At 44.3% G+C, this 27484-nt stretch overlaps 1 protein-coding gene across 10 annotated transcripts; it reads left to right on the top strand.

Annotated features, from left to right (window-relative positions):
- Nucleotides 1-381: 381 nt before the first annotated feature.
- PIAS2 (protein inhibitor of activated STAT 2) lies at nucleotides 382-25983 on the top strand. Of its 10 annotated transcripts, XR_003532286.1 has the most exons (16): nucleotides 382-497; nucleotides 6099-6573; nucleotides 9149-9233; nucleotides 9871-9921; nucleotides 10027-10117; nucleotides 13961-14095; nucleotides 16076-16181; nucleotides 16773-16846; nucleotides 17681-17841; nucleotides 18422-18555; nucleotides 18982-19153; nucleotides 21278-21417; nucleotides 21925-21983; nucleotides 22760-22921; nucleotides 23252-23289; nucleotides 23977-24056. XR_003532286.1 is itself a non-coding variant. In XM_027671682.1 (15 exons), exons 1-15 carry the CDS (start codon nucleotides 474-476, stop codon nucleotides 24181-24183), a joined length of 1971 nt encoding a protein of 656 aa, XP_027527483.1. In that variant the 5' UTR covers nucleotides 382-473; the 3' UTR covers nucleotides 24184-25983. The 10 variants fall into 10 exon arrangements, 4 of the variants coding, with proteins under 4 accessions (XP_027527483.1, XP_027527480.1, XP_027527479.1 ...); XR_003532281.1 differs by lacking the exon at nucleotides 21925-21983 and having other exon boundaries at nucleotides 23977-25983; XR_003532285.1 differs by lacking the exon at nucleotides 22760-22921 and having other exon boundaries at nucleotides 24003-24077.
- Nucleotides 25984-27484: the final 1501 nt, after the last annotated feature.

Genomic DNA, 27484 nt, shown 5'->3' with positions numbered 1-27484 from the left:
CTGGATGCCTTCCTGTGTGACCTGCTCCTGGTGACCCTGCTTTGGCGGGCGGGAGGGTGTGGACTGGATGATCTCCAGAGGTCCCTTCCAACCTTAACAATTCAGTGATCCCACCGGGATCACGTCCACGACGGCTGGATTTCCTGCCGCCCCGCAGCTGCTGCAGGAGCCCCGCGGAGTCAGGGCCGGCACCGGCAGGTGTGTCTGCGCCACAGCGGGCCGATTTCCCTCGTGGTTCCCGGTGCGTCTGTGCCACGCCGGCCCTGTCTCCCCTCATGGCTGCCCGCTGTGTTTGCACCGCAGCGGGCCGGTTTCCCCTCAGGGTTCCCGGTACCGCAAAGGGCCGGTTTCCCCCCGGGTCCCCCCGCGTCCCTCCCTCTTCGCCGCCGGCCCGCCCTCCCCGTCACGTGCCGGGGGCGCGCACCGGGTGCACGATGATGGTGGCGGCGGCGTCCGGCGGCGGCGGGTAGAAAATGGCGGATTTCGAGGAGCTCCGGGTGAGGGGGGAAGGAGGGGGCGAGAGGCGGCGGCGGGACAAGATGTCGGCGCGGGGAGGGGGGGTGTCCGCGGCTTCCCCGGGGAGGGACGGAGGGAGCGGGGCCGCCCCGGCTTCCCCGGGGGGCGGCGGGGTCTGCCCGGGGGGACCCTCCCTCTCGGTGCCCGGTTCTCCATCTCCGCCGCGCGGGCTCTGCTGCTGCCGCCGCCGCCGCCGGGGGGGTTCTCCCCGCGCCTCCCGACATTTTAGAGCCGCCTCGGCCCTGCCGTGCGGCCCCCGGGTTCGCATGGCGCCTGCCGGGAGCCGAAGGGAAGGCGATGAATAACACCCGGATTGCTGAAAATGCTGATAGTTGTGGAATCTGTGGGGATCCGCGGACTGCTTTCCCACCGGGAGAGCTGTGCCTGCGGAGCGCGGTGTTGGCTTTTCAGACCTGTTTTATCGCTACTTCAGTGTCTTTCTTGTTGTGCTGTAGCAGATTTGTGTGTGTGTGTGTGACCTTTCATTTTTTAAGGTGTGTACACAAAAAGCTGACTGCACAGTTTATGTTTTTCCTCCCGTTTCCTGAGCAATCCGCGGGTATCTTTGTTCGGAAGGAGGAGGTTGTTCCTTCCGCAGCATCCACACCTGCAGAAGTGGAATTCTTCCTGGGAATTCCTCTGGCACGCCAACCCCCCCACCTTGTCCCCCCGACCTAGACTTTGCTACAGAAGGAGTAAAATCGGGTTAAATAGGAACCGCTGTGAGCTGGGCTTCAGTTGAGAGGAAGGTCTGAGGGCTGAGCTGATGTTGGTGCGACCAGAAGCGGGAAATGTGCTGCAATCGCCAGAGAATTTTCCTGCGCCGAGGCTTCTTCCAGCACTAACACGGCTGGGGTGCAGCTGAGGAGCTCGCTTGTAAAAATATAATGGGAAGAACTGAGTTTCTTTGTCTGAGGACAGCAGTGCTCTGTCTCAGTTTTAGGTTTAGGAATGGTTGGTTCATTTTTTCCTCAGGTAACCTTATGTTGTTTGTTTTTAATTTTTCCCTTTAAACTTGGTTGTGTTTTTGCTCGGTGTCCTCATTCATTCTCAACCCTCATTCCAAGGTGTCTCAAAGGATTTAGCTAACGCCCCAGTGTAAACTTTGTGGCAGAGGTGACCCTTCTTTTATCTCCTCCTCTTCAGGTTTAAGTTGGAGCTGTGATCCATGTTTCCCAGGGCACTGTGATGGATATCCATAAGTATTGATAGTCTCCTTCTGGGAATTAGATACCTAAATACCTTTGAAATAAACAGATAATTAATAGCAACTCACCTGAGTTGCTTGCCAGAAATAGTATAGGAGGTATGGAGGGGAAAGGGAACTGAGTTTCAGGCTGGCTGCAGGGCTGCCCTTTCATCACTCAAAAGAGAAGAGGTGCCACTAGTTAAAAAAAAAAATTGTCTGAAGACATGTTTTTGATGTTCCCATTCATCCTATTTGTAAACTGGAGTGCCTGTGGGATGAATCTGTTAGCCTGGAGCTTTTCTAAATGTTCAACATACGTTTGATAATAATTCATGACCTGTTTTGGGAAGGCTCTAGGTATTTTTTTGGAAGAGAATGTAGCAGTCTGCCTCATGCCTGCAAGGCCTTAGCTGCCTTTTTTTTTCCATAAAGAGGATACATCAGATACACCTACGGCTTAGTGCTTTGTAACAGTATTTCTGCTGATTAATCATGGTTGCTAAAGTTTAGTAATAAGAAACAACAAAACCTGAGAAACTTCATATGACCTTCAAGTGTGAATTTTAGGGGGAAAAATGTTTCTGGAATATAAAAGTGCTTGAATTATGTAGTCTGATTTCCTTCTTTAGAGTTCTGTCAAACTACTCTTTGTGTTCATGGAGAAACATTAAAACTAAAATAGCTTTGGTCTTCTGTGTTAAAAAGGCTTTTTTATTGGGCTGTGCAGCTGTAAAGAACTTCTCTTAAGAGAAAATTGATGGCATTTACACGACACAACTTGAATGTCTAATCTTAATTGAGTGATGTGAAAAGCATGTTAATAACTAGGCTGCAGTCTTCTGCAATATTGCTGGAACCTCAAAAGAAAATAACTTGGTAGGGTTTGTTGGAAGCAATACCTGCCTTGCACTGTAATTATAAATGCTCCAAAATGTGTGTTGTGTCCATAAAACTGTGTTGATGATAAGAGTGTCCACTTTGTCTGTAAATGGAGTAATAAGGTAAAATGCATATAGAATCATAGAAATGTTTGGGTTGGAAGGGACCTTCAAAGGCTATCCAGTTCCACTCCCTCTGCCACAGCAGGGACACTTTCCACTATCTCAGGTTGCTCCAAGCCCTGTCCAACCTGGCCTTGGACACTTCCAGGGATCCAGGGGCAGCCACAGCTTTTCTGGGTAACCTGTGCCAGGGCCTCACCACCCTTTCAGCCAAGAATTCCTTCCTGATATCCAATCTAACAGTGCCCTCTGGCAATGGGAAGCCATTCCCCTTGTCCTGAGTCCTTCTCCAGCTCTCTTGGAGCCTGTTTAGACACTGGAAGGGGCTCTAAGGTCTCCATAGAGCATCACCTGGCTGAGCAACATTCTCTACCCATGCTGTGTTTGTGCTTGGGATTGCCCCCAGCCAGGTGCAGCACCTTGAACTTGGCCTTGTTGAACTTCATGAGGTTTGCACATTCCCACCTCTTTTGTTTCAGATTTGTCAGGCAGAATTTGTTGATCAGATGAGGTGTGTTTTCATTTGCATGGTGGTTGTTGCCTTAAAGGGAACATAGAATCAGCTTTAGGGGGGAAATGTTGTAAAAGCCAGTGTTTAAATACTTCCAGTAAACCTTACCCTTGCAAGACTTATTTCAAAAGCCTGTGTAAGATTTTTGCCTTGATGGACAAAACTATGTGTATTTTTTTATGCTCCCAGGCACTTCTAATGTGGGTGTTAATTTAAAATTTTTCTGACCATGGTATTGAAGCCAGCCTGTGTCTTCTAATAAAATGAAATCCATTGTATAGTGAAGTGCTAGTTTTGTGGAATTTCCCTGTGAAATGTTAGCTGTTCTGAGGTGTGACTGACTGCACATTTCACCTTGATTAACTTGCAGGAATGCACAGAAGGCAGCAGGCAGGGTAATAGATGGTATTTTGCAATACATGCTGTTTCCTTAATCTGTGTAAGGGATTATTTTGCTCATTTGCATTCTGATTATGGAATCCAGAATCATACTTACTGCCTGCTTCTGAAATAAAGGAGCTGGAGTTGCTATCAAACTTCTGCAGCCATCTAGAGAAGCATGCAACATCAAGTTTTCAGTAAATTCATGAATATCAGTATTTTAACACAGTTCCTCTTTTATGTGTCATAACTGTAAAGCTATTATAGTGCTTCAAACCATTTTTTATGAATGCTGAAACACTTTTTCCTCACCCTGTTTGACTGAGAGTAAGGAAAACTAGAAGGGGAATGCCAGGTGGAAACTAAACTTCTCCAGCAGTTTGCAAACTCTGTGGAATTCTGTTTCCATCTCCTCTTGTATTATATTATTTTCCTGTTGAAAGAAGTTGCTGGGATGGAATTAAGGTGACATCTGCTGTTGGGCTCTTCAGAAGTTTAGGTGAGCCACTCAATGCCAAATGTGACTCTTTTCTCTGCCTCCTGTGTCTGTGGTGCATTTATTGACAGGGTGTTGGGGGGAATACCTGTTTCAAGGCTGCTGTGTTAGCTCTGATCAAAATATCTGCTTGATAGAAGCATGAGTATATCCAAACAGGCTGCCTGGAAATGTTGAAATTCGGTGTCTGAATTCGTGTCTCCTCAACAATGAAGAAAGGGTGTGCCTGATGAGAGTACTGCCACAGTATTTTTAGATGGCTGTTTTGATGTGCACAAATAATGTGGCCTTGAAAAGTCAGATCCTGGCTACTTATTCCTGTTATCTTATAATGGCATAAGAAACGACCATTGACAGCGGCTGGACACGAGCCCAGGTGTGCCCAGGGGGGCAGGAGGCCAATGGCCCCGGGGCTGTCCCAGCCCTGGTGTGGCAGCAGGGCCAGGGCAGTGCCCTCCCTGTGCTGGCCCTGCTGAGGCACCTCCAGTGCTGGGGCAGTTCTGGGCCCTCAGACAGGAGAGACATTGAGGGGCTGGAGCGTGTGCAGGGAAGGGAACGGAGCTGGGGAAGGGTCTGGAGCAGCAGGAGGGACTGAGGGAGCTGGGGGGGCTCATCCTGGAGAAAAGGAGGCTCAGGGGGGACCTTCTGGCTCTGCAACTCCCTGACAGGAGGGGGGAGCCCTGGCGGCAGTTGGGCTCTGCTGCCAGGGAACAAGGGACAGGAGGAGAGTGAATGGCCTCAAGTTGCATTGGGAGTGGTGACGGTGTTTAGATTGGATATCTGGGAAAATTTCTTCATGGAAACGAATGTCCAGCCCTGGCAGAGGCTGCCCAGGGCAGTGATGGAGTCCCCATCCTTGGAGGGATATAAACACTCTGTGGATGTGGCACTTGGGCACATGGGTTAGTGGTGGCCTTGGCAGTGCTGGGGAATGGTTGGACTCTGATCTTAGAGGGATTTTCCCACCTTAATGATTCTAAGTTAATGGTTCTAAGTTCAGTTTTCATCTGACACAATTTGGTGGTCTGTCTTACTATCAAAACAATTTTCACAATGTTAAGGGGGAGGGGATAGGGACCAAGCAGCCAGGGGCGTGGGGGAAGTTTTGAGTTTTTTGGTGACTGACTCCATGGTTGAGCCATAGTTGTGTTATAACTTCAGTTGAGATCAGATCTATGTTAGAACACATGGGTGTAAACTGTGTAGTAGGGATTAGGGAAGGCAAAGTCAAAACACCATAGTTCAATCCTCAAAGTCTTCCACAATTAACCTCGATAACCGAGTGAATAGTATTATTTTCTTTGAAGAGATCTTTGTGTCACATGTTGCCAGAATGTGATACGAAAAGGACAGGAAGATTTTTGTGACATTTGAAGAATCAATATTGTTGGCTAAACAGTCTGTGCCTATTGTATGATGTATATACACAGTATACAGTAAGATATAATGTGGCTTTTTAAAAACTCTGCCTTGCTGTGCCATCCTTTCAGCCGTGAAACCTGATGTGCCAGCCTCTGTTCATGCCTGCCTTTAACACTCTGTCCAAAATAAAGGGAGTTTCACAACAAACCATGCAGAAATTAAGAAATAAAGTAAGGAAGTGCTTAAAATGTGTTGGAAGACAGGTCATAATACCGATTCATCTGATTTTTTTGTTGTTGTTCTTTGCTTGTTCCTTGAAGTGAGCCAGTTACTTTGTGTTACAGAATGTGCTTCTGCCTGTGAGTTTAAGGTAGTGCTGCGTGAGTTGCATTAAGGTTTTGTTGCTATTGTTTCAGTGTGGAAACAAGTCTTTGAAATTATTAACTCAGCCAAACTCAACCTGCATCCTGGACGCTTTGTTTCTTCATTTTAAACCAGCTGTGCTCTTTTGTTTTGTGAGGGTGTGGGTAGTACCTAAGGTGTGATGATGGAAAGTAGATGCTTCATCATGCTCCTTAAAAAGGCCTCCTTGGGGCACTCTTGGCTCACCTGTGCTTATCTCTCTCTCTCTCTCCTCTCTAGAATATGGTATCAAGTTTTCGTGTTTCTGAACTGCAAGTGTTGCTGGGGTTTGCTGGACGTAACAAAAGTGGGCGCAAACATGACCTCCTGATGAGGGCTCTGCACTTAGTGAAGAGCGGCTGCAGCCCGGCAGTTCAGATCAAAATACGAGAACTCTATAGGCGTCGGTACCCCAGGACGATCGAGGGGCTGTCAGATTTATCGGCAATAAAACCCACGGCTTTCAACTTGGACAGTAGTTCCTCTCCTGTGGAGCCTGACCTGGCCGTTTCTGGCATTCACGCACTCCCTTCTACTTCGGTCACGCCTCAGTCTCCTTCCTCGCCTGTCAGGTCCGTGCTCCTCCAAGACACTAAGTCCCCCTTTGAGATGCAGCAGGCGTCCCCTCCAATCCCACCAGTTCATCCCGATGTCCAACTGAAAAGCTTACCTTTCTACGACGTGCTTGATGTGCTCATAAAACCCACGAGTCTAGGTAAGTGTTTACCACCTCTGCAGATGGCTTAATTCATTAAATAAGTGTTGCTGCTGACAGTACTGAGCCCAGACTTAAGTGGCTTTTTGCTCCTGGGGAGAAGTGGCAACACCTTTCCTTTTTCATCTTTACCCTTGCCCTCTCTGCACCACTTGTCCCCAGAGGTGCAAAGCTTCACGGAAAATAGTGTTCTCTTTTGTAAATGTAATATGATTAAAGACCTTTGTCTTTTGAATATTAAATAATAGAGCCACACAGTTTAGTTGGAAGGTACCTACAATGGTCATCCAACTACCTGTCCAAAAGTTGAAGAGTAATAGTTAAGGGCATTGTCCCAATGCCTTTTAAACACTGACAGGCTTGGGGCATCGCCCACCTCTCCAAAAAGCCTGTTTTGGTGTTTGATCACGCTCCTGGTAAATAAATGCTCCCTAATACTTTGTCTGAACCTGCACTTTTTGGCTAAAAGATTTGGACCTGAAAACTCTGCCTGTTACAGATGAGGAATAGTTCTGTAGGGGTCAATAAGAAAAGGATTTCATAGTCTCAGTAACTTACAAGTTGCAACAATGTAAAGAGAACAAGTTCATTTGTCTGTTTTACCCTTATCTCACTGCAACAATTCTGCAGGCTCTGACATCTGTCACTGAAAATACTTTGTGCTGGGATGTTCAGTGTTGAGCTCAGAGCGCTGAAGGTTTCTTAGGCTAAAGGTTGTTGCCATACTGGATGTTATAACGTGGAGTGGACCTTTGTCTTCCAAATAACTTGAAATCCAGTTTGTCTTCCTCAAGTGCCTCAGTCTTCTATGTTTAATTATTTGGAACTACATTTTCTATCTTGAAATTCAACGTGGCTTACCTTAAAAGGCAAAAAAAGTTCCCTAACCATTTAGTAACAAGCTATTTGCATCCTATTAAACATTTTATTTTTGAAACTGATTATAAAGCCTTTTAGTCTGTGACTTATGTTTCAGTGAGGCATGTACTGATCATTGGTCATACTCCAGTACCTAAAGCAGAAAACTTTACTAACAAATGTTATTTACAGTGCCTGTTGTCACTTCTCTATGTCTGTTGTGACACTCTGTTAGAGGAGGGTTTAATATCTACCTGGGTATTGGTGCAATGGCTATTTTGGTGTTGGACAGCTCTGACTTGTGCTGTCATTACCCTTGCAGAGATAACCTGTCAGTGCCACAATGTACTGGATGAGCAAGGAAATCAGATATGAGGAGTAATTGATATGCAAATAGCGGGCCCTTCAGATGTTATAGGGATATGGTAACATTGGCTGAGAATCATTCTAATCATGGACTCCTGTGCAAATTTGGCATCCTTTATTTTAATATTTTTATATTTATGTGGATAGCTTATGTTCCCAGTTAGTAAACCTTGGCAACTGGGACATGGAACAAACAGTTTTTGGGGTTTGGGAATTAAGGATTCAAATAACAAGTAGGTTGGAGAGTTCAGTCCACTTCACTGCAGCTCTTTTAAAAGGGATGAGTGTAGGTATTGTTTTGTACTAACATGGGAGCACAAGTGTAGGTGTGTGGTTTTAACCCCCACTTAATTAAATAGCAAAATATTTCTATGGTCTTCTTGACATGTACTCAAGCATTATTTTAAAATATCAAGTGCCTTCTGTGGCGTGTGTGTGCATATGTGCACAATGTAGCTGTTTGTAACTGAAGAACTTAATGTGTGTTTGCTCCACCTGGGGTCTATTTCAAGTTTGTCTTCTTTTTTTGTGTGTTTTTTCTGGGCATAGAGATATTATCTGCTCAATATTGCAGTGTCCAAGGCAGTCCAGCTCTTACAAGTATGCCTGGTTTGGTTGTTCTACTTTTGCATATGTCCTCCTTGCTGCTTATTTTAAATTGGACATGTCTAGTCTGCCCTTATTTCAGGTCAAGATTTCTAAGTTTTCAAGTTGAAAGAAAGTAGAAAAGTAACATGTGCATACTGTTGACCTTTAATACTAAAATCTTGCTGCTTCCCCTCACTGACAGACAAGTTGGACTCTGATGTCAAAGTTGTAGTTATTTATTTTTTTGCCGGATGCTACTGATGGGTAATTCCAGACACAAAGTCTAGCTGGCTTCTCTGGCACTAGGGGTTGTGGTCTCTCCCTCCCTCCCCAAAGGTTTAGTTATCTTTAGCTGTTTCTGAATTTCCCAGCTGCCCACTGATAACATCTAGTGCACGTTCTCTTCCTGTAGTACATCACAGGAGTTGTCAGCATCTCTGTGGCCCTCCTTATGTCAGGTATCCAGTGTAATATTTTGTGGTGTGTTTGTTTGAACCTTCCTCCCTTGGGAGAAAGGATTGTAACACAGTTTGCCAAGCTGCTTCAGTACTGAAGTGTAACATGATGTTAAACCATCTGAGTGTAGTTGAATGAGTGATTTGTTCCATTGCTTTCTTTGTGACAGTTACATGCAATTCAACCACAATTTGAGTATATTCAATGACTTATGCCTCGTTCCAGGAAAAACTCAATTGCAGATCCTGCTTTAATCAATGACTTTAATCACTGTGGTTCAACCTCTTTTGTGTTTCTCTTTTTCTAGTACAGAGCAGTATTCAGCGATTCCAAGAGAAGTTTTTTATCTTTGCTTTAACACCCCAGCAAGTCAGAGAAATCTGTATTTCCAGGTAAGAAATGAATGTGGCATAATGTAAGTACACTTCTGCAGAATTTCAGGAGAAAGTGTGTGGGTTTTCATTCCTTTTGTTCATCACGTGCTCTGAAGATGCAGAGTGATAATCCTCACTGAAGTTATGCTGAGTTTATCTGTCATGTTTTCAGGAACTACTGTGCATAAAATTTTTGTGCATTTGGGGTAAATCCTATCCCATTAAAGAGTTAACATTTACTGATTTTTAAATAATTGACACTATTCAGAGGGGTGGGAAGCTTCTCTTCCCTGCATGTTTCCTGTCTGCAGGAATGGAAAACTGCTTTTATCGTTTGTCTCAGGGTTCATGTTGTTGCAAGACCTATGGTGTAAACCAAAATAATTCATAGGTGCTTTTTCCTCTCTGGCATCATCAAACTTTATTGCTACTATAAACTCTTGATAGAGGATGCCGATCCTGAAGTCCTGCATAACTTGGCAGTAGCTAAACAGAAGTGTTGCTTGTAAGACTTGTTCATAGCTCAATAAAAGAAAAATGAGAGCAAAGTTTAGTGATGCTGGGGCAGGTGTGCCCAGTTCTATCTGCGTATGACTGGAATATGAGTCCTGCTGTCTTAATGGGTACTTCTCTTTTTTTCTTCTCTTTGTCACAGGGACTTCTTGCCTGGAGGCAGGAGAGATTACACAGTCCAAGTTCAGCTAAGGTACCTTTTCTGTAGTGTTCTCTGAAAACTTCTTAATTGGCTAATGTAACATAAGTGTGTGTGGGGACACTTGAAAATGATGCTTTCTCTTTTTTGTGTACACAGATTATGCCTAGCAGAGACAAGCTGCCCTCAAGAAGATAATTATCCTAATAGTTTGTGTATTAAAGTAAATGGGAAGCTTTTTCCATTACCGGTAAGTGTTTGTATCATTTGTGGCTTCTTGGTGGCTTATGGGGGGAGACATTGTGTTCCTCTGTAATGTTGGCTCTCTAAAATAGTCAAGCTGTTAGTCAAATAGTCAAATTCCTCTAATATTAGGCATGTGGTTTGTACATTTGCTGTGTGAGATAGCCATTACTGCTATTAATCATGTTACAGCCACTGCATGGGCTAATTGTGTTGTAGCCACCTATAGTGAACTTCATCTGTTGCAGTTAACATAACAGAATATGTCAGGAACAAACCAGTGTCTGCATGGAGAATCCTCCTCATAAGTCCTTAGACTGAGTTTATTTGAGGGTGGTAGTCCTTGCTGTGTGGGCAATCTGAGTTTGTGATAGGCTTAAGTTCTTCCTTGTCACAAGGGAACGGCATCACCTTCTTGTGTGATTGCCTTCTTGTGTACATTGCCATGCGTCTGTTCTGGGTAGACCAGAGTTAATTATGGGGATGAAAAACAGGCACTTCTTAGACTTTCAAGCATTTGCTGATACTGGGACAGAACAGTGTTGGCAGTCACACTTCACTGGTGTCTGATGTTGCAGTACATGGGCAGGGTCACCTGCTTGGATATATGCAGAAAGGGAAAAGCACTCTCGTTCTCGGAATACCTCTGGAATAGGCTTCTCTGTTCAAGAGAACAGAGAGAAACACACAACCCACTGGGAAGTAGTTCTGAAACCTATAGAAAATGGAAAAAGTCATAGTTACAGAGGTGTTTTTCAGCAGTGGGTTTGCAAAGATGCTGGTTGGCAGGAAAAAGTGTGAAACTTCTTTTTCGGAATGCTTGTAACCATCTTGGTGTGTCAGATGTGTTGTCCTGTACCCTCCCTCCTCCCTTATGCAGCCATGACTTTTTTTTTTTTTTGTCCTTCTATGCAGCTTAAATGAGACTCTTCAGCTTCTCTTCCTCCTACTTATGTCTTCAGGGTATAAGAGGGTTTCTTTCGTATGTTTTCTGGTCAGTACTTTTTGCAAGTGCTACTTAACGTTCTCTGTGATGACCTTGAACATTTTCTCCTTTCTTTGGCAGATTGTCTTAATTTCTTGCAGCAACCAACCAAAAAGAATTGGGTCTGTTGTCATCTTGTGGACATCAGTGTCTTGTTAATACAGTTTACAGTTTTTATAGGAGTTAACGTAGTTTACACGCTGCTGTGCTGTGTTGTGCTCTCCATTTTGTGTGTAACTTGTCACAGTCATGGCAGAAACTGTAGTCTTGGATTATTGCTTTGCTTTGGATCTAAATCCTGTAGATTCTTCCTGCATGTCACAAGATGATTCTTTCATCTGTTTAGCAGAACTTTAGGTGAGAAAGTGAAAAAAAACGCTGTTGTCTTGGCAACTTCCTTTCCCCTCCTCCTTCACTATGAGCTGAATGACAAATACAGTCTCAGTCTGAGTGCTTCTGCAGACATTTTTTAGTTGATGTGGTCACTGTCTGCATCCTCTCGTGGTTCCTTTCTGTTGCAAGAAGAGTGAGATAACCTCCCTGCCTCAAAGACTGGCATTGTCCATCTCAGTAGTGTTGGTGTTAGGTAATTAACGAGTGATACCAGTCTCTGGTGCCAACTTGCACAGTTCATAAGTGAGCACTGACCTGTCTTTTCTCTGGTATGGCAGTTCTTGCCTCTGCAGGTGTCTGTACCTTATTCTTGGTCATCTCCTTGGCTGCAGTCCTTACCAGAAGCTTCATGGAAATGCTGCCAGTGTGCCGATGCTGGTTCAGGTTGTGCCAGCTCATGTTAACACAGTGTTTCTTTGTACTCCTGCATCTGTGTCCTCCTCTTAGTGTTGGGTCTGAATTACAAGGAATAAATGTAGAGCTTGCCATGCTGGTAACAAGGATTTGATACATGTTGCACTTACAGCGAGGGCTTCTCCTGTTGACATCTCCTGTAGGGAAGTCAAAAGGTAAATTGCTTTTTGTCTCAGGGGACCTCCATGGACCACTGCAGGTCCCTTTCAAAGGCCAAAGTCCAGTGTGGCAGGGCAGGTTGGAAATAGCCAGATAGAAGAGCAGTCTTCTTTCTCTTGGTAAATTTCCTGGCTATAGCAGATGATACCTGCTTTGAATAATATGATTCTTGGAAGAAGCATGGAAGACTTAAGGTCCAAATAATGCTGGCAGTTGCTTGCCACTGGAGTTGGCAGCCTGACTGAACAGGCCATTCTGGTTGTGAAAGGCAAGCAGAGTGCTCTCAGCTCCTGGAGGATAGGAAGGGAAGGCTTCAAATTTGTTGTAGGAGTTTTAGGGTGAATCTGTTCTCAGGAAAAACGTCTGTGGAAGAAAACCTCAACAAAAGCTTCACTGAAATGAATCACATGCACTGCAGAGTCTGTCTCTAAAATAAGAAAAAAATTGGGAAATGTAAGAGAATTTGCATTCTTTTTCTTCTGAAAGCAGGGCAGCTTCACTGTAGGTTGGAGGCAGCAGGGTTATTTTAGCTGGTATGATATGGGTGGAAATACCCTCCTAAATATTGCAGGAATGGTGTATTCATCCACGTAAGCTCATTAGTAGAGAAAGGCCTACTACAACAAGGCAATAGGGATATATACTCTATAAATGGCTGCAGCTGTTTTGTCTGGTTAAAGAGATGGCAAATCATTCCATCTTTTAAATGTGAAATTGTCAGTAGTTCCCGTGAGTCTGCTGCCTCTGTGTTCTGGGGTAAAGCACACGTGGTGAGGTTCCTGGTCACTCATCTGTGGTGAGCACCACTAAAGGCAGTGATTATCCTATGGTATGCTGGTCTAGCAGGTGGAAGAGGCTGTTTTTATCTCTTTTTTTTTTTTTTTTTATTATTACTGTTTTTATTTTCAGACTTACCATGTTTCAAAGTGACTCCTTTCCCAAGCCCTAATCTGTGAATGCATGAGTTTCTCTGGGTAAAGAAATACATGTTTTTCCAGCATATTCTTTCTGGGAGCATTTCTTGTATAAAACAACACTGTCTTGAACTAAATGGAATCTGTCAGTCAGTTCTGTGCAAGACAGAGCTGCAGTCTCTTGTTGGCATCCTTCAGGTGTGGGATGAGTTTGAGGTGAGTTACTGAAGGCTGTCTGTGACCTCAGAGGAGAGATCCTCAGAGTTTCTGTTGCAGACTGGCTTGTTTTCATCGTGACAGATGCAGGGTGAGAGGAATAAGCTGCAAGGCTGATTGCATGGTGCAGAAGTTGGAATGAGATGGTCTCTAAGGTCCCTTCCAACCCAAACCACTCTGTGATTCTGTGATCTCTTAAATACAGCTGATATTCCAGGTACAGTCCTCCTTCGGGGGCCTTGGCAGAGGACAGGTGACACTTGTTGCTAATGGGGCCAGATGTAGTTCGTGCAAGGCAAAGCAGGTACTAAGGAGATGTGGGGCTTTTGGAACAAGACTTTGTTTCTTAGATAGAATCAGTGAAGTGTTTTCACTGTGTGAAACATTGAGTTAACTGTTCATGTCGTGCTGTGTTTGTCACTAAGGCTGTGTCCTTGTGATGTTCCACTCTCTCCCAGTGGGGTACAGGGCAAAAAGGATGAAGCATCAGTATAACCTTTTACTCTTCCAGTGAACTTACCTGGTCCGAAACTGTGTTCTCTTCCACCTTTTCAGCACTTCTGTAAAACCCTCTTAAAACAAAAAATGCCTTATAGTTGTGCTTAGCTTACAGTGTTAGGCTGTCAAAGACTGACATTTCTCAGAATAAATGTTGGATTTGGTCTCCAGCCTAGAGAGCCTCTAGGTTTACCTGCTTCCCACGGATCTGTTTAAAGCAAGTCTGTGTCAGCAGACTTGGTAACACATTAATTGTCCTTTCTTCCCGCAGGGATATGCTCCACCACCAAAAAATGGAATTGAACAGAAGCGACCTGGCCGTCCCTTGAATATCACATCTCTAGTTAGGCTGTCGTCAGCAGTGCCAAACCAGATTTCCATTTCCTGGGCTTCTGAAATTGGAAAGGTAATCTGCTTGTTCTGTAGGAGGTGGGAAGTTGTCTAAATAACCTCTTCTGGCATTCCTGTCCCCCTGCTGCCTGATGTGGCTGGCAGGGCACACACCAGTAAGTGTTTAGTGTTAGGTGGCTGAACTCACCATCAGTGCTAGGAAACAGAGTTTGCTCTAAAACTGTGGTAGTTTTCAGTAACACATATAAGATTCACATACAGATGGAAAGACTTCCTTATGGGATTCACATTAGAAAGCTTCCTTTAAGGGTTTGCCTGAAATGCATGTCAAAAATAGCGAATTCTTTTTGTGTAAATAGTAAATCCCCCTGTGGATTTATTAAGGAAAGAAAGGGAGAGTGCAAGGAATTTCTGACTTCATCCTAGGTTTAAATAATTGTTGCAACACCCTTTCAGCTCTTGGCAAGTCAAAAACTACTTGTTCCTTTGTCTCTGACTGGTTGTGTAAATTCTGAATTCAGTTACCAAAGTAGTTTGCTGCTTAAGTTTTTCTTCAAAATCAAATTCTGCGGACTGAAGGCACCACATGTTTTGAAGTGAGACTCCAGTATAAGCTTTTATATTAAAATTTTAAAAATAAATTGCAGAGAAAGCTAATGTTCAAAAAATAAATGAAAGGACAGTGCTGACATCAAAGGGTGATTTTTCTAAAACAGAAGTGGAGGGAAAGATCTAAGTTGTTGCTTCCCAATCAAAGCACAGAATCTTTAGATGACTCCAGTGCTGTGTGTGGTCTTGGCTCTTCTGCTGACTCCTACTTTCCCCCCTGTACTGCCAAAGCATATTCTCGTGGAAGCAGATGACTTGGAATGCTTGGACATCCTCCCTCTTGCCCTGAGAGGTGAAGTGAGTTCTTTGGTTTAAAGTTGGTGCCAGAACTTGCGTAGCAGCCGCTGCTTTTCATCCTCAAAGTGAGACCCTGGGGGACAGCGTGGGGTGTCAGCAGCTCATGTGGTGTTGGCATGGACTGGGTTGATAGTAAAGGGCTGCTGAGCAAAGGGGGCATAAACCCCTCAGAGCTGGGCAGACTTGAGTCTGTAGTGTTCTCTCTGTAGGTAACGGATGGTTGTTCTTTAAGAAAAAAACAAAAATCCTTGTTTCTTAGTGGTTTCACGTGCAATTAGATCAATTTATCTGCTTCTCTAGGTAAGAGCTGTTTTTCCTCTACATGGTAAAGGAAGAGCAGAGCTGTAGGTGTTGTCTAAAATGCCTGTGCAGTACCCAGGCAGTACAGGAGCCAGAGAAAGGTGGCTGGCAGAGAGTGGAAATAAAAGGTCACGGACTGTGCTCATTATACAGATGAAACCATTATTATCCTGCAGCAGTGGGGCTTGCAGACTTTTCATTAGTGACCTCAAAGAGGGAGTGAGCACTGAACAAAAGAAGCTGGCAAGTGGTGTGAGTTAGGGAGGAGTAGGAAATGCCAGGGAGCAGGGCCAGGCTCAGCGGAGTGAACACAGTGTAACAAGGCTGCACTTAGAAGTGCAGAACAAGCTAAAGAAAAGGTACAAAGAAACTGGGGCAGCTCTGTGCCATCTGAAGGTGTAGTGTTTGCACCATGAAGACCGTATATCTTCTGTCATGTGATCCTTTGAACTCCCCGCTGACACTGGCGAAAAGGGAAGGATTTAGGATACAAATGTAAGAAGTTCCTAAAGAGTGTGTGTATGAGATGTGTCATTATCTAATTGATCTTTTCAAGAAAAGAGCCAAGATTGTCTCTTGGTTGTGGAATTATTTTTCTTAGTTGTCATAACTGGAGTGGGACAATTGAATTTGATTGGCCAGAGGATTCTGACACAGTGTTGGTCTTCCACAAAATTGAACTTGTCTGTCAATGCTTTTAATAACAGTTAAGCAAAAAGTCAGGTTTTTGTTTTTACTGTATGCTACAGCTAGTGTAAATAGTGATCTGTTGACACAGTGGAAGTACTGTATGAAATCAACATTTCACCTTTAATCACTCTCTTTGTAGAGTTACTCCATGTCTGTGTATCTCGTCCGTCAGCTCACTTCAGCTATGCTTTTGCAGAGGTTAAAACTGAAAGGTATCAGAAACCCCGACCATTCCAGAGCACTAAGTAAGTCTCATTAGCTTGCCTGTCTGTACTTCTGGAGGGTGGTTGGTGTCTCTTTAAAGCTAAAACTGGTAATACAGAAGGGATTTGCACCATTTTGAGGTGAAAGTCCGGGCCCAGGTTGTCACAGGTTCCCTTTGCTGTTGCTGAGGCATCACACTTTTTTTAAGTGAGGGTCCCCTGTGCTGGTAGGGAGCACACCCAGAGATCCCATCTGAAATGTCCTTATGGGAATGCCATGAGCACCCCTTACTGTGCTGGGCTGTGAGGTGCAGGTAAATATCTTAAAATTCTCTTCACTCGTACCTTACTCATCAATAATTGTTTCATTTATCTCTTCACATGTTGGGTTGAGCTTGCTCTACTAACCATGTGTCTGTTAGTGCATCTGCAATCAAACAGCATCAGATAATGTTGTGATGCAGTTTGCCAATTGCTGATAAGTAGTGAAGCTGTTGTTTGATATTGCTACGAACTAGTTTCCTGGATGCCTAATTTTTTTAGATGACTGGAAGAAAGTACATGTACCAGTGAATCAAGATTAGCATTTGAAATAATGATATCTGTGTATAACTTCTTACTTTATTTTAATAGTTAAAGAAAAGCTAACTGCAGATCCTGATAGTGAGATTGCTACAACCAGTCTGCGAGTATCTCTGATGTGTCCTGTAAGTATGGCTGGAAGTTTACAGATACAGATTTGTATTTTCATCTGTAGTGCAGAATTTAGAATGCTTTAGAAACCTCACTGGCTTTATATTTTATATTAATGAGCCAATATAAAGTAGTGGGGAGGAGGCTGCATCTAAAGCACTTGGCTGTAGCAGCAGTCACCCAGCTGTGGTTTAGAACTGTGAATGCCTCAGTTGTGATGCACTGAGGCAAGTTGCTGCTTGTGCGTGTACAGTGATGTCTTTAGAGGGAGTAATTTTGTATATTGAGGTGTTGAGGCTAATGGGTCAGGCTGGTTTATAATTAAAGGATACAGTAAAAGTAAGTGAAATCCATACCTCCTCATTTTGGTGGCTGTACTTATACTGCAGCTACTATAGCAAACAAAAAGTTGATCATCTTGTAACAAGGTATTGCTGCCTTGGGGTTTCTGTTCCCAGGCAGAAATTGGTCATTCTGAGTCTTACTAGTATATGGAGCTTGGGAAAATGCCTGAATTTTTCAGTTAAAAGAAAATTGTGAAAGCAGGTACTTCAGTAAGTAGTTTATTAAAAATAGGATCCTAGAAATAACATGGTTGCAGGTCCGTTAGAAATGTTCCTGACTGTTTTCTGCTTTGGGAAGCCTTTGAATGTAGATTAATTGTTCCTTTAGGAGCATTGTACGTCCTGTGGTGGGGTGGATTTGTTGGCAGCACCCTTAGCCCAGGGCTCCTCTGTAGGAGCAAAGAGAGCTAGAGCTGTTTCACCCAGTGCCTCTGGATTCATTGTTAACCATCCAGGCCTGCTTCTGTCTTCATTTTTGACACTCTTTAAATGCATCTCCTGCAGCTGGGAAAAATGAGACTGACAATCCCCTGCCGGGCTGTGACTTGCACACACCTGCAATGTTTTGATGCTGCTCTTTATCTTCAAATGAATGAAAAGAAGCCTACCTGGATCTGCCCTGTCTGTGACAAAAAGGCAGCTTATGAGAGCCTAATACTAGATGGGTAAGAGACTGGCTTTGCAGATTACACAGTTACTTAAAAGTTTTCATTGTGTACTTGACAGCTACTTTTGTTCTTGAGGTTTAGCCATTTCATACTATTTTTTTGTCAAAATGCTTTAGGCTGGGACGTACTGTTAGACTCTGTTAATGTCTCCTCTCATGTAAAGAACTATGTGAGTTATCTCCTAACTGCATCATGAGACTCTTGAGCCTCAGTGTATTTCCTCTGGAGAAATCCAAATGTGACATCTAGGGATAGGTCTTCCTTTCACATGTCCCTATCTCTGGAAGCTGTTAACTTCAAAGTTTAACTCATAAAAAATTGCCAAGCTTGGTTCAAATGGTGATGATTTCTGCTTTTGTATGAAAATCTGTGAATTACAGTAATCTTGGAGTGAAATATGGATAGGTAATCTTTTCTGATATCTGCAAAGGCTGTAATTACAGGCTTTCAGGTAAGAAGGAACTAAGGAGAGAAAAGAGTGGGTGGAAGGTGATCATAATTATCTTTTCTACTGTGTCTCCTTTTCATTTAGAATAAAAATTTCACTTGGACTCAAAAGGGAAAATTTATTTTTCAGGCTCTTTATGGAAATCCTTAATGAATGTTCAGATGTGGATGAGATCAAATTCCAAGAGGATGGCTCCTGGTGCCCCATGAGGCCAAAGAAAGAAGCTGTGAAAGTCTCAAGTTCTCAGTGTACCAAAATTGAAAGTATGTGCATCTGGGTACTGATTGCAAACCAGCAAAAAGTCTTGGAGACTTAATTGTAGCTTGGATAATGTATGTGGGTATTGGTGTTTGTTTTGTGGAGGGCTTAGTACTTCTGACTGTCTTGTAATTTGAACTAAGAAAGAAAGAGTGCGTTTTTGGGCTTTGTCTTTGCTCTTTATAATAGCAGTTAAGAAAATGAAAAGGTTGCTTTTGCATCCCTTAACTGATAAGCGAAGACGAAAGTTTGTGCTTTAATATCCTCAGTGGGACACAGAATGATCACAGAACAGTTACTGGGCCATAACATTCTCTGTAGTGGCCAGGAAGGTGATCTGTAAAGCAGGATCTGAGTTCCTGGTTGTGTTGCAAATAGAAACTGCTGATGTCACCGGCCTTTAGAGAACAGTGCTTTATTTTCTTCTTCAGGTTCCACTGTTGTTAGCAAACCCTGTCCTGTGACAGTGGCCAGTGAGGTTAACAAGAAGAAAGTTGACGTTATCGACCTGACAACAGAAAGCTCTTCCGATGAAGAGGAAGATCCTCCTGCCAAAAGGAAGTGCATATTCATGTCTGAAATACAAGGGAGCCCAACCAAAGGGTTTGTCAATTTTAAAGTTAGTTGTTATTCTGTAATGTCTCAGATAAACTGATCTGTGGAGAAATTTCAGAGGAGAATTTCTAGGCCTCTCCTTGCAGAAGGTTGTATTGATACGGTAACTTTGTACAGGGAGAACACTGTTAAATAGTTTTACACCTCACAAAAGACTTGCACTGACTGTTGCTGTGTTTGCAGGGCTGTTTCTCCATAGAAAAGGAAGCTGACTAATCTAGTGGACAATGTTCCTATGAGAAAGTAGATTATGCCATGTGGAGGAGTTTTGTGCGTTCTTGCTAAGTTAGTGTCATCTTAAAGTGTGATCCTTTATCCTGCTGTTTGTTACACCCTTTATCTAATCTGCTGTGGTGCCCAGGGAGCGAGGCGGTGTGGTGTGTTTCATCCCAGGGAGGCATTTTGCTGTTTTGAATCGAGACAACCTTTTTCCTCCGTGTCTCTGATAAGCTCTGGAATGTCTCGAGTGCTGTTGTTGGCCGTGGTTATCAGTCAGTCCTGCACCTTGCTTGACACTGCAAACGACTTCCCAAGTCCTCTGGCAACTGCTCCATCTTTATAGTCAGGCCTGACTTCAGCGCCAGGCTTAACTTTACTGCTGTGCCACCTTTTCTCTGTCCTGATCTGTGCACCTGGGCTCAGGTACTCTTTGTGGCTTCCATACTGTTCTTGCTCGTGGCCCTTTTGGGCACTAGAGACCTACAGGGAGCGAGGGGCACTGGTCAGGCTTGCCAGCACTCGCTGCTCCAAGCTCAGCTTTTAGTCATGGCTCATCAGTTAGTGTTGCTGCATGCGTGTCTGTGTCTCTCTTATGTCTTGTACTAAAATAGTAGTAAATAACCCCAAACTCTGTCTGTTTTGCCAGAAGAAATGAGCAGGTGCTCTGTGTCTGTAGTTCACAAGAATGTGTGTGTGGGCTTAGGTGAGCAGAGTTGGTCATCTTCAACCACTTTCAGCAGCAATACTGAAATACTGTTGCTTTTTTGTGGGGATTGTGGAGGAATCCTTCTGCAAGAGACTCTATTTCTTATTTTTACAAGAAAAAATAGCTACAAATGCGTCTCCTAATGAGGTTTCAGGAGGCAGCAAGACTTTTTTCCATGCTCCTGTGTTTGAGGTGGCTACCTGCAACTGTAATTGTAGGAGGACTGAGTGTTCTTGTCTCTCTATGACCCATGTGTTTTCCTTGCTTTTTGGGTGTGGATATGGCGTTTTCATTCTTCAAATCCAAGTCAAAGCCAGGCTTTTGGGCAACAGCTTGTTTCCTGTAAACAGTGTTGTCTGCTGGTTTTGGCAAAACCGTGGGGTGTCTTATAGGTAGGTGAAGTGTGAGAGGTGCTTGAGAAGGGAGGGTCTGACATCCAAGTTTCTGACACCAGAAATAGCTTAAAGACAAGAGTCCAGGGAGGAAGACGTGAGTGTATAACACTCATGGCTGGAGGGAGTGATGTGGAGCAGCTGAGTGCAGGATTCTGTGTGTTTCCACCTGACTTGGAGTTTATGAACTACTTTATTCATGTGGCTGGTGCCTGAGCACCTGTGGTGGTGTCTGTAACAGTGTTGTGAAGAGGTCGGGCAGCAGGAGGAAAGGCAGTAAGGTTGGAGCTGGTTGCATGCTTCTGGAGAGCTGAACTTAGCTTGGACTCACTCTTTGAGTAAAGATGGGCTTGTATTTAATTGCCACATGTATAATCTGTGCTCTAGGGGCTGGATAATGGTCAGTCATGCCCTTGGCATGACAGGTTGGCATTGAGGAGGAGTTCTGAGGAGGAATCAGACTGAGCACTCCTGACTTTGGCAGTCTCCACATCCCTCTGGGGGTGCTCACAGACACCCTTTTCTGTCTTTGTCACCAATGACTCCAGCACTGTACTTTGTTTTAATGCCAGCTTGCTCTTATGTCACAGCTGCTGTTGAGAGCCAAGATACGGTCATGTTATTATGAAGACTGTTATGAAAGAGGAAATTAGAGTGGATACTTTGTAGTGAGTAGCCACGCTGGAGTTGTGTTGTAACCCAGTGACTTGTGAATGAGAGTGCACAGCAGTGCGTGGTTTCCCTTCTGCAACTAACGGCCAGGTTGTTTGTAATTTCCCATCCTGTCTGAAACAGGGTTCTCATGTACCAGCCATCCACTGCCAGAGTGCCCAGCGTGACGACGGTCGATGCTGTTGCTATTCCTCCTTCATTAACAGAGTACCCAGTACCATTCCATCACCCACCAATATCCAGTATTTCATCAGACTTGCCAGGTAGGTGCTGGATGTTTTTCGTGTGTGTTCTGACAGCATTATTAATTTAAGGGGGCGGGGGGGGGGGGGGGAAAAAGTGAAGAATTGATTAACGCTTTTGTTGTTTTTTTTTTCTAATGGAACAAGACTATATGCAGTATTGCTCTGATGTGATGTCTAGACAAGCCCAGTACAGGCTGTTTGCCCAGTTTCAGGTTGCATTTTGCAACAGCAGTGTGACAAACGTTGCTTTTGGGGTACAAATTGGCACTTGGGCACAGCAGCCAGAGACTGCTCTCGCTGTGCTCAGTCAGACTTTGTGTAAACATCCTGTGGTTATGCGCTGTAGAAGTGAGGGAGAGTAGTTGCTTGTTTAAGTTACTAGAGTTGCGAAGGTGCTGACTCATCCCAGCCCTTGGTATAGATACTCTGCTTGCTGATTGTAGTGGTGCTCTGTCTAGACTGTATGAAAAAGGTTAAGGTGAGCTACAATCTGTGAGCTGACCTCTATTGACTTTCTTTACCTAGACATACCCTAAATGCCTATGATGTATTCTTCAACACTGCTGCTAAATATCAGACAAAAGGTGGGGATACTGATTGTTTTCTATCCTGGCTCCTTGAAAAGAACACTTGTATATAGGGACTCTGGGGGTTCTCTTGGCCGGCTGTAACAAACCCAGAGCCCAGGAAGTGGTGACTTGTGGTGACAGGTGTCACTTTGGCCTCCTGTACTTCCCCTCTCCCTGCTCCATTGCCTGTTTCCATGCCTCCCCTGCAACATCTCTGGGTTTTTTCCTCTTCTTTCAGCACCAGTTTGGCAATGAGATGGATATCATTCCCCTTGTTTCTCTGTCCATTTTGGCTCCCTTACTGCTCCCTCCCTCCACTTCTCCCTTGTTATGAAATCAGTTGTCTTCTCAAATTGGCTAGGAGAGTAAGCTGAGAGAATGGAAGTCTAGAACTGTTGTCCATCTGTATCAACAGAAGTTCTAGAATGTGCATGAACAAAAGAAGCTGTCAATTCTGTAAATGCAGCTGAGCTTTAAATCTCCTTCAAAATTTCTCTCTAACGGAGAAGAGGAGGAGAGATGTCACTGGCCAGAACAGATGTGGAGGTGAGGGGAGAGGGAGGGAGTAAGTTGATCATTTCTTTCTGTTGACATAGCAAACACAAGGCCAATATTTAGAAACAAAACAAAAAATGTGGTAATTTCTCATTGGTTTCATAATTCTAAACATCTTGCCCTAAATGCTTACACGCTAATGGTGTTTAAGATGGACGCTAGTTGTCACTGCTCTTAGAGGATATACTTTTGAACTACTTGTAGTTTCCTCTTCTTCGTTCCTTTTATTTGTCTAGACACAAAACGGGGATGATATTAGAAATGTTTCCTTATTGGCTGCCCGTGGGTGGAGGAAGAGACCTGCTGCTTGTTTTTGGACTTGTGCATGTTGTGACTTTACTTCATTCCAGCATCTTTAATGTGATGACACTCTTCATGTCCCAGTTTGGCCAAGTCAGGTACAATATGCAGTGAAACTTGCATTATGAACCAACAGCTCCAAACGGCAACCTCCATCTAAGCAACCACATTGAACCACCCTGCAATATCCAGTGAATAATACATCATTGTCATCCTCATTCTTAAAAAGAGCCACTTGTACTAGATAACTTGTTTTGCTGCTGCCTGAAGTAGTCATTGAGAGTGGTGTCACAGTGGTATATTCCATTTAGAAGCTGTGTATCAATTGCAAAATCTGTTCTACAACCACAAAAAAAAAAATTCCTTAAATTTGTTGTGTGTGAATAAAAGAGAGACTTATCAATTTATTATCCTTCTTTTCCTCCTAGGTCTGGATTTTCTTTCGCTAATCCCAGTTGATTCACAGGTAAGTTTCTGAACCGCTGTGGCGTTAATTTCCAAGTCTGATTTTTGTGACATTCTGCTCCAATAATTATCAGGACGCTGTTGTCATCCAAACCATGTTTGCAGTCCACTTGCTTGGACCTAACCACAGACCAGGAAAATCTGTTTTCCCAGTGAGAGCCAGTAATGTAGGTGCACTAAGGAGGATTCAGTTTAGCCTTACTATGATAAATCCAGGCCTGGAAACTCGCTCCTTACTGGCAGTTTTCCTTTCTAAAGCAAGTACATGCTCAGCACTAACTTCAATACAGCCAGGGTGGTGAGGCCCTGGCACAGAGAAGCTGTGGCTTCCCCATCCCTGGAAGTGTCCAAGACCAGGTTGGACAGGGCTTGGAGCAACCTGGAATAGTGGAACGTGTCCGTGCCCATGGCAGGGCAGTGGAACAAGATGAGCTTTAAGGTCCCTTCCAACCCAAACCATTCTGGGATCCTTTGAAAAGCAGAAAGGGGAGGACAGTGGGGAAGTGCTTGTGTCTGCCATCCCTGCTTGCTTACTCTCTTTGCACAGCCCTGGTTCTTGCTGTGCACACCTTCATGGTTGTTCCACTAGAAACGTGTCTGGTGCTTGTTGTAGGGAAGATGTATCTTCAGAGAATACATTTCCCTCGTGCAGTTAGTCTCTTCACTCTTCATTGTTTGTTTCAAGCAGTACTGTCCTCCTATGTTTTTGGATAGTCTCACCTCAACCTTAACAAGCAACACGCCTGGCAGCATCATCACCTCAGCCAGCCACCAGGAGAGCAGCACGCTCGTTAGCTCCTCGGGCAGGGCCGAGCCCGAGGCCGGGGTGATAACCAGCAGCAGCAGCAACAGTGCTCCTGACGTCATCTCCCTGGACATCATCTCCCTGGACTGACACTCGGGGCAGCATGGGGACTCCCGCAGGCATTGCACAGAGCTGCAGCTCCTCCCTCTGGAACTCCAGCGTCATCACCCCGGAGGTCATCCTGGTTTTTATTTTGAAAGGATTTCCCTTCTGGAAAGTGGGGTAAATTTTGTTGATGCCAGGAGACAGAAGCGATAGGTTGGTTGGTTGATTGATTTGTTTGTTGTTTTTTTTTTTTTTTTCCCCTGCTCATTAAGTAGCTGGCGTAGAAAAGGCCCTTGGAGAACATGTGTTTTTGCTTTTGGTTTGTTCTGGGAACACTGCCTTTTTCTTGCTAGGTGGATTCCATAAATGTTTTCTAATTTGGTTGTAAAAAACAGCAATAATGTAAAAATTAATAAGGTTGTGTTTTTTTTTTTTAATAAATAAAGGAACTTAATCACTCTAGAACAACAACCTGGATAAAGGTGCAGAAGTGTATGAGTTAGTGAATTCTTAATATTTTCACTGGGGCCTGTAATAAACTTCATTAAGACAATGAAGCTTTGAAATAGCCATGATGTGTTGTTTGTCTTGTTCCCCACCTCCCCCTTACCTGGGGATATATAAGAAACCTCTGTAAATGGGATTGTTTGGGGGGGTTTTTTCCTAATTTCATGTCTTTCTCAAATGCAACAAGATCCTAGGCTGTGACTTCTTCCTCTTTTTGTTCTTTGGGCTGGGAAGGGGACAGACTATCTATGCAAACCCTACATCACACAGTCTCTGTGCTGTCATGTCGGAATCAGGACACATCCCCACCACCAAAAACTCCCAGCTATGCAGTTGAGAGTACAGTTGTTTCTGTGCCAGCTGTAAGGAGATAAAGTGGGAATTACTTTCTCAAGTGCAGATGTATTTGCAAGGATTTCTTGCTCATGGTTTCTGTCACTTCAGTAATTGCTGTATCCCACATGGGAATACTGCACTTGGACTGTGGGGGAGGCTTGGCTTTTTTGGAAGGCAGAAGCCATAGCTGCACAATGTCCCCACCTAATTGGAATTATGTGTTTAGGGCTCAATGATGCTTTGTCCCATGTTTCCTGGCCTCCTGATTGTTGCTTTTTTACTTTAAAGGGAACAATTTCCTCCTGTTTTACTCCTCCAAGTGTGCTGCTTTGTTCGTGTGTGTGCAGTGTCTGCCATACACCTGGGGATAACCTCAGCAGTACTGTATGTGGAAGAGGTTACAGTCTAGGAAAAACAAGTCATTTCCATAGAGCTGGAATAATGGTATTGTCTATGTATGCTGACATAGCAGCTTTTCCAAGTGGTGTGTTTCTGTTGAATAAATGTATTTGAGATTATTCCTTCCCTAATGTGAAGGTTTCACTTTTTTTCCTAATTTTATGTTCCTCTTTTGTTATTTCTTTAATTGGATGTCTGGTGCTTTTTGCTCTCCATTGCTGTTACAGTATTGAACGAAGTACATGGATGAGAAATATTGAAGCAGAATGTTTTGTAACTCTTGTTTGCCCTGTACTCCCACCTTTAATGCTGCATTACTGTTCCTTATTGCCTTTTTTGTATGATATTTCACAGCAGTCTTGAGTTCACATGTTGGTCTTAATAGTGCATCTAGTCTTTTTTCTTTTCCTTATCTGTTTAATTTTTTGTACCTGTTAAGGATCAGTTTTTAGCATGATTTATTTCCTATAAAACCATGCTTCTCAGGAAGTTTTTCCTGATGACCTGCAGCAGATCAGTGCTTTCTGCATCACCATTGCACAGTGACTTGACCTGTAAGTAGAGTGTGGAGAGGGGCTCCAGAATAAAGCATTTAAAACTGGTCTTTGTTGTCGAAGATGCCTTTTTTTTTTCTCTTCTCCAGACACCAGAGAATTTGTTGGGGTGGGTGGAGAGGGTGGATGGAGGGGGCTGCAACTGAGCTGAGGCCTGCACCTCTCAAGCCCTGCTAAGCAGGACTGTGTGGTAGCTAGATGAGGTTTTGCTTTATTTTTCCTTCAGCAAATTCCCAAATACATTCTTGTCTATCCAAGAACTTCTCACACAAGGAAAATCTCGGAGAAGAAGTTAGATGACATCTCACTACTTTGAGTGGACTATATCAAACATAACCTTCAAGCCAACTGCAGAAGGAGATAAAGGTGAGATAATTAAAGGTGCAGGTAACAGCATGCAGTGAAAGCCTTCCTACACCAACTGGCCTTCCCCACCCCCCCCCATCAGTTTGCTACAACTTTTTCTGCAATTCCTGGAAGTGAGCTGTCTGCTAAAATCCTAGTGACAGAAAGGCTCTACCTTCCTGAAGGCTCTCAGCCTGACCTGGCTTCTGATTTTCATACTCCAGGAGGTTCTGCACTTGTCGAGCAGCAGGAATTCGGGTGTGTCCTGAATGGGAAAATAGTGTGTCCAGTGGGACTAGGGCAGTGCCCTCCCTGTGCTGGCCCTGCTGAGGCACCTCCAGTGCTGGGGCAGTTCTGGGCCCTCAGACAGGAGAGACATTGAGGGGCTGGAGCGTGTGCAGGGAAGGGAACGGAGCTGGGGAAGGGTCTGGAGCAGCAGGAGCAGCTGAGGGAGCTGGGGGGGCTCATCCTGGAGAAAAGGAGGCTCAGGGGGGATCTTCTGGCTCTGCAACTCCCTGACAGGAGGGGGGAGCTGGACGTGGGGTCAGGCTCTGCTCCCAGGGAACAGTGACTGGATGTCCTGGTTCTGGCCAGGACAGGGTTAATTTTTCGTGTAGCCAGGAGGGACGCAGCCAGGACCTGGAGGTTATTCTGTACCACATCAGGTCCTTACTGCAAGTGGGGGGAAAGGGATTCTCTCCCAGTCGGGGTAGTGCCAGGTTGGGCTCCCCCCAGAGCATTTTGCATGTGAATCTCTTGTACCCTTTTGTTATTAGTATTGTTGCTGTTACCACTGGTTTTCCTATCTCATTGCCATTTCCAGTAAATTCTTATCTCAACCTGTGATCTTTGTGCCTCCAATTCTCCTCTCCAGCCACCCACAGGGGACTAAACTAGGACATGGGACAAGAGGAAAGGGCCTCAAGGTCTGCCAGGGGAGATTTAAATTTGATATTAGGGGAAAATTCTTCACAGGAAGTGTTGTTGGGCATTGGGAGGGCCTGTCCAGGGAGGTGGTGCAGTCCCCATCCCTGGAGGTGTCCAAGGAAGGACTGGAGATGTCACTCAGTGCTCTGGGCTGGGGACAAGGTAGGGGTTGGGCACAGGTTGGACTCTATGACCTTGGAGGTCTTTTCTAACCTAAATAACTCTGTGATTTCAATATTAGTGGGAATTTTCTGTATCTGCTTTAAATCTGGGTGGTG

Source organism: Neopelma chrysocephalum, unplaced genomic scaffold, assembly GCF_003984885.1.
Source record: "Neopelma chrysocephalum unplaced genomic scaffold, ASM398488v2 Primary Assembly neopelma1_97116, whole genome shotgun sequence".
Classification (NCBI taxonomy): domain Eukaryota; kingdom Metazoa; phylum Chordata; class Aves; order Passeriformes; family Pipridae; genus Neopelma; species Neopelma chrysocephalum.
The sequence above is the reverse complement of the archived record's forward strand: the minus strand, read 5'-3'. Positions and strand labels throughout refer to the sequence as shown.

Excerpts from the sequence above, each read along its gene's own strand:
- PIAS2 (XM_027671682.1), top strand. The coding sequence starts at position 474 with ATGGCGGATTTCGAGGAGCTCCGG. Across the intron at positions 6,574-9,148 it reads CATAAAACCCACGAGTCTAG|TACAGAGCAGTATTCAGCGA; the intron begins GTAAGTGTTTAC and ends CTCTTTTTCTAG. Across the intron at positions 9,922-10,026 it reads ACAGTCCAAGTTCAGCTAAG|ATTATGCCTAGCAGAGACAA; the intron begins GTACCTTTTCTG and ends TTGTGTACACAG.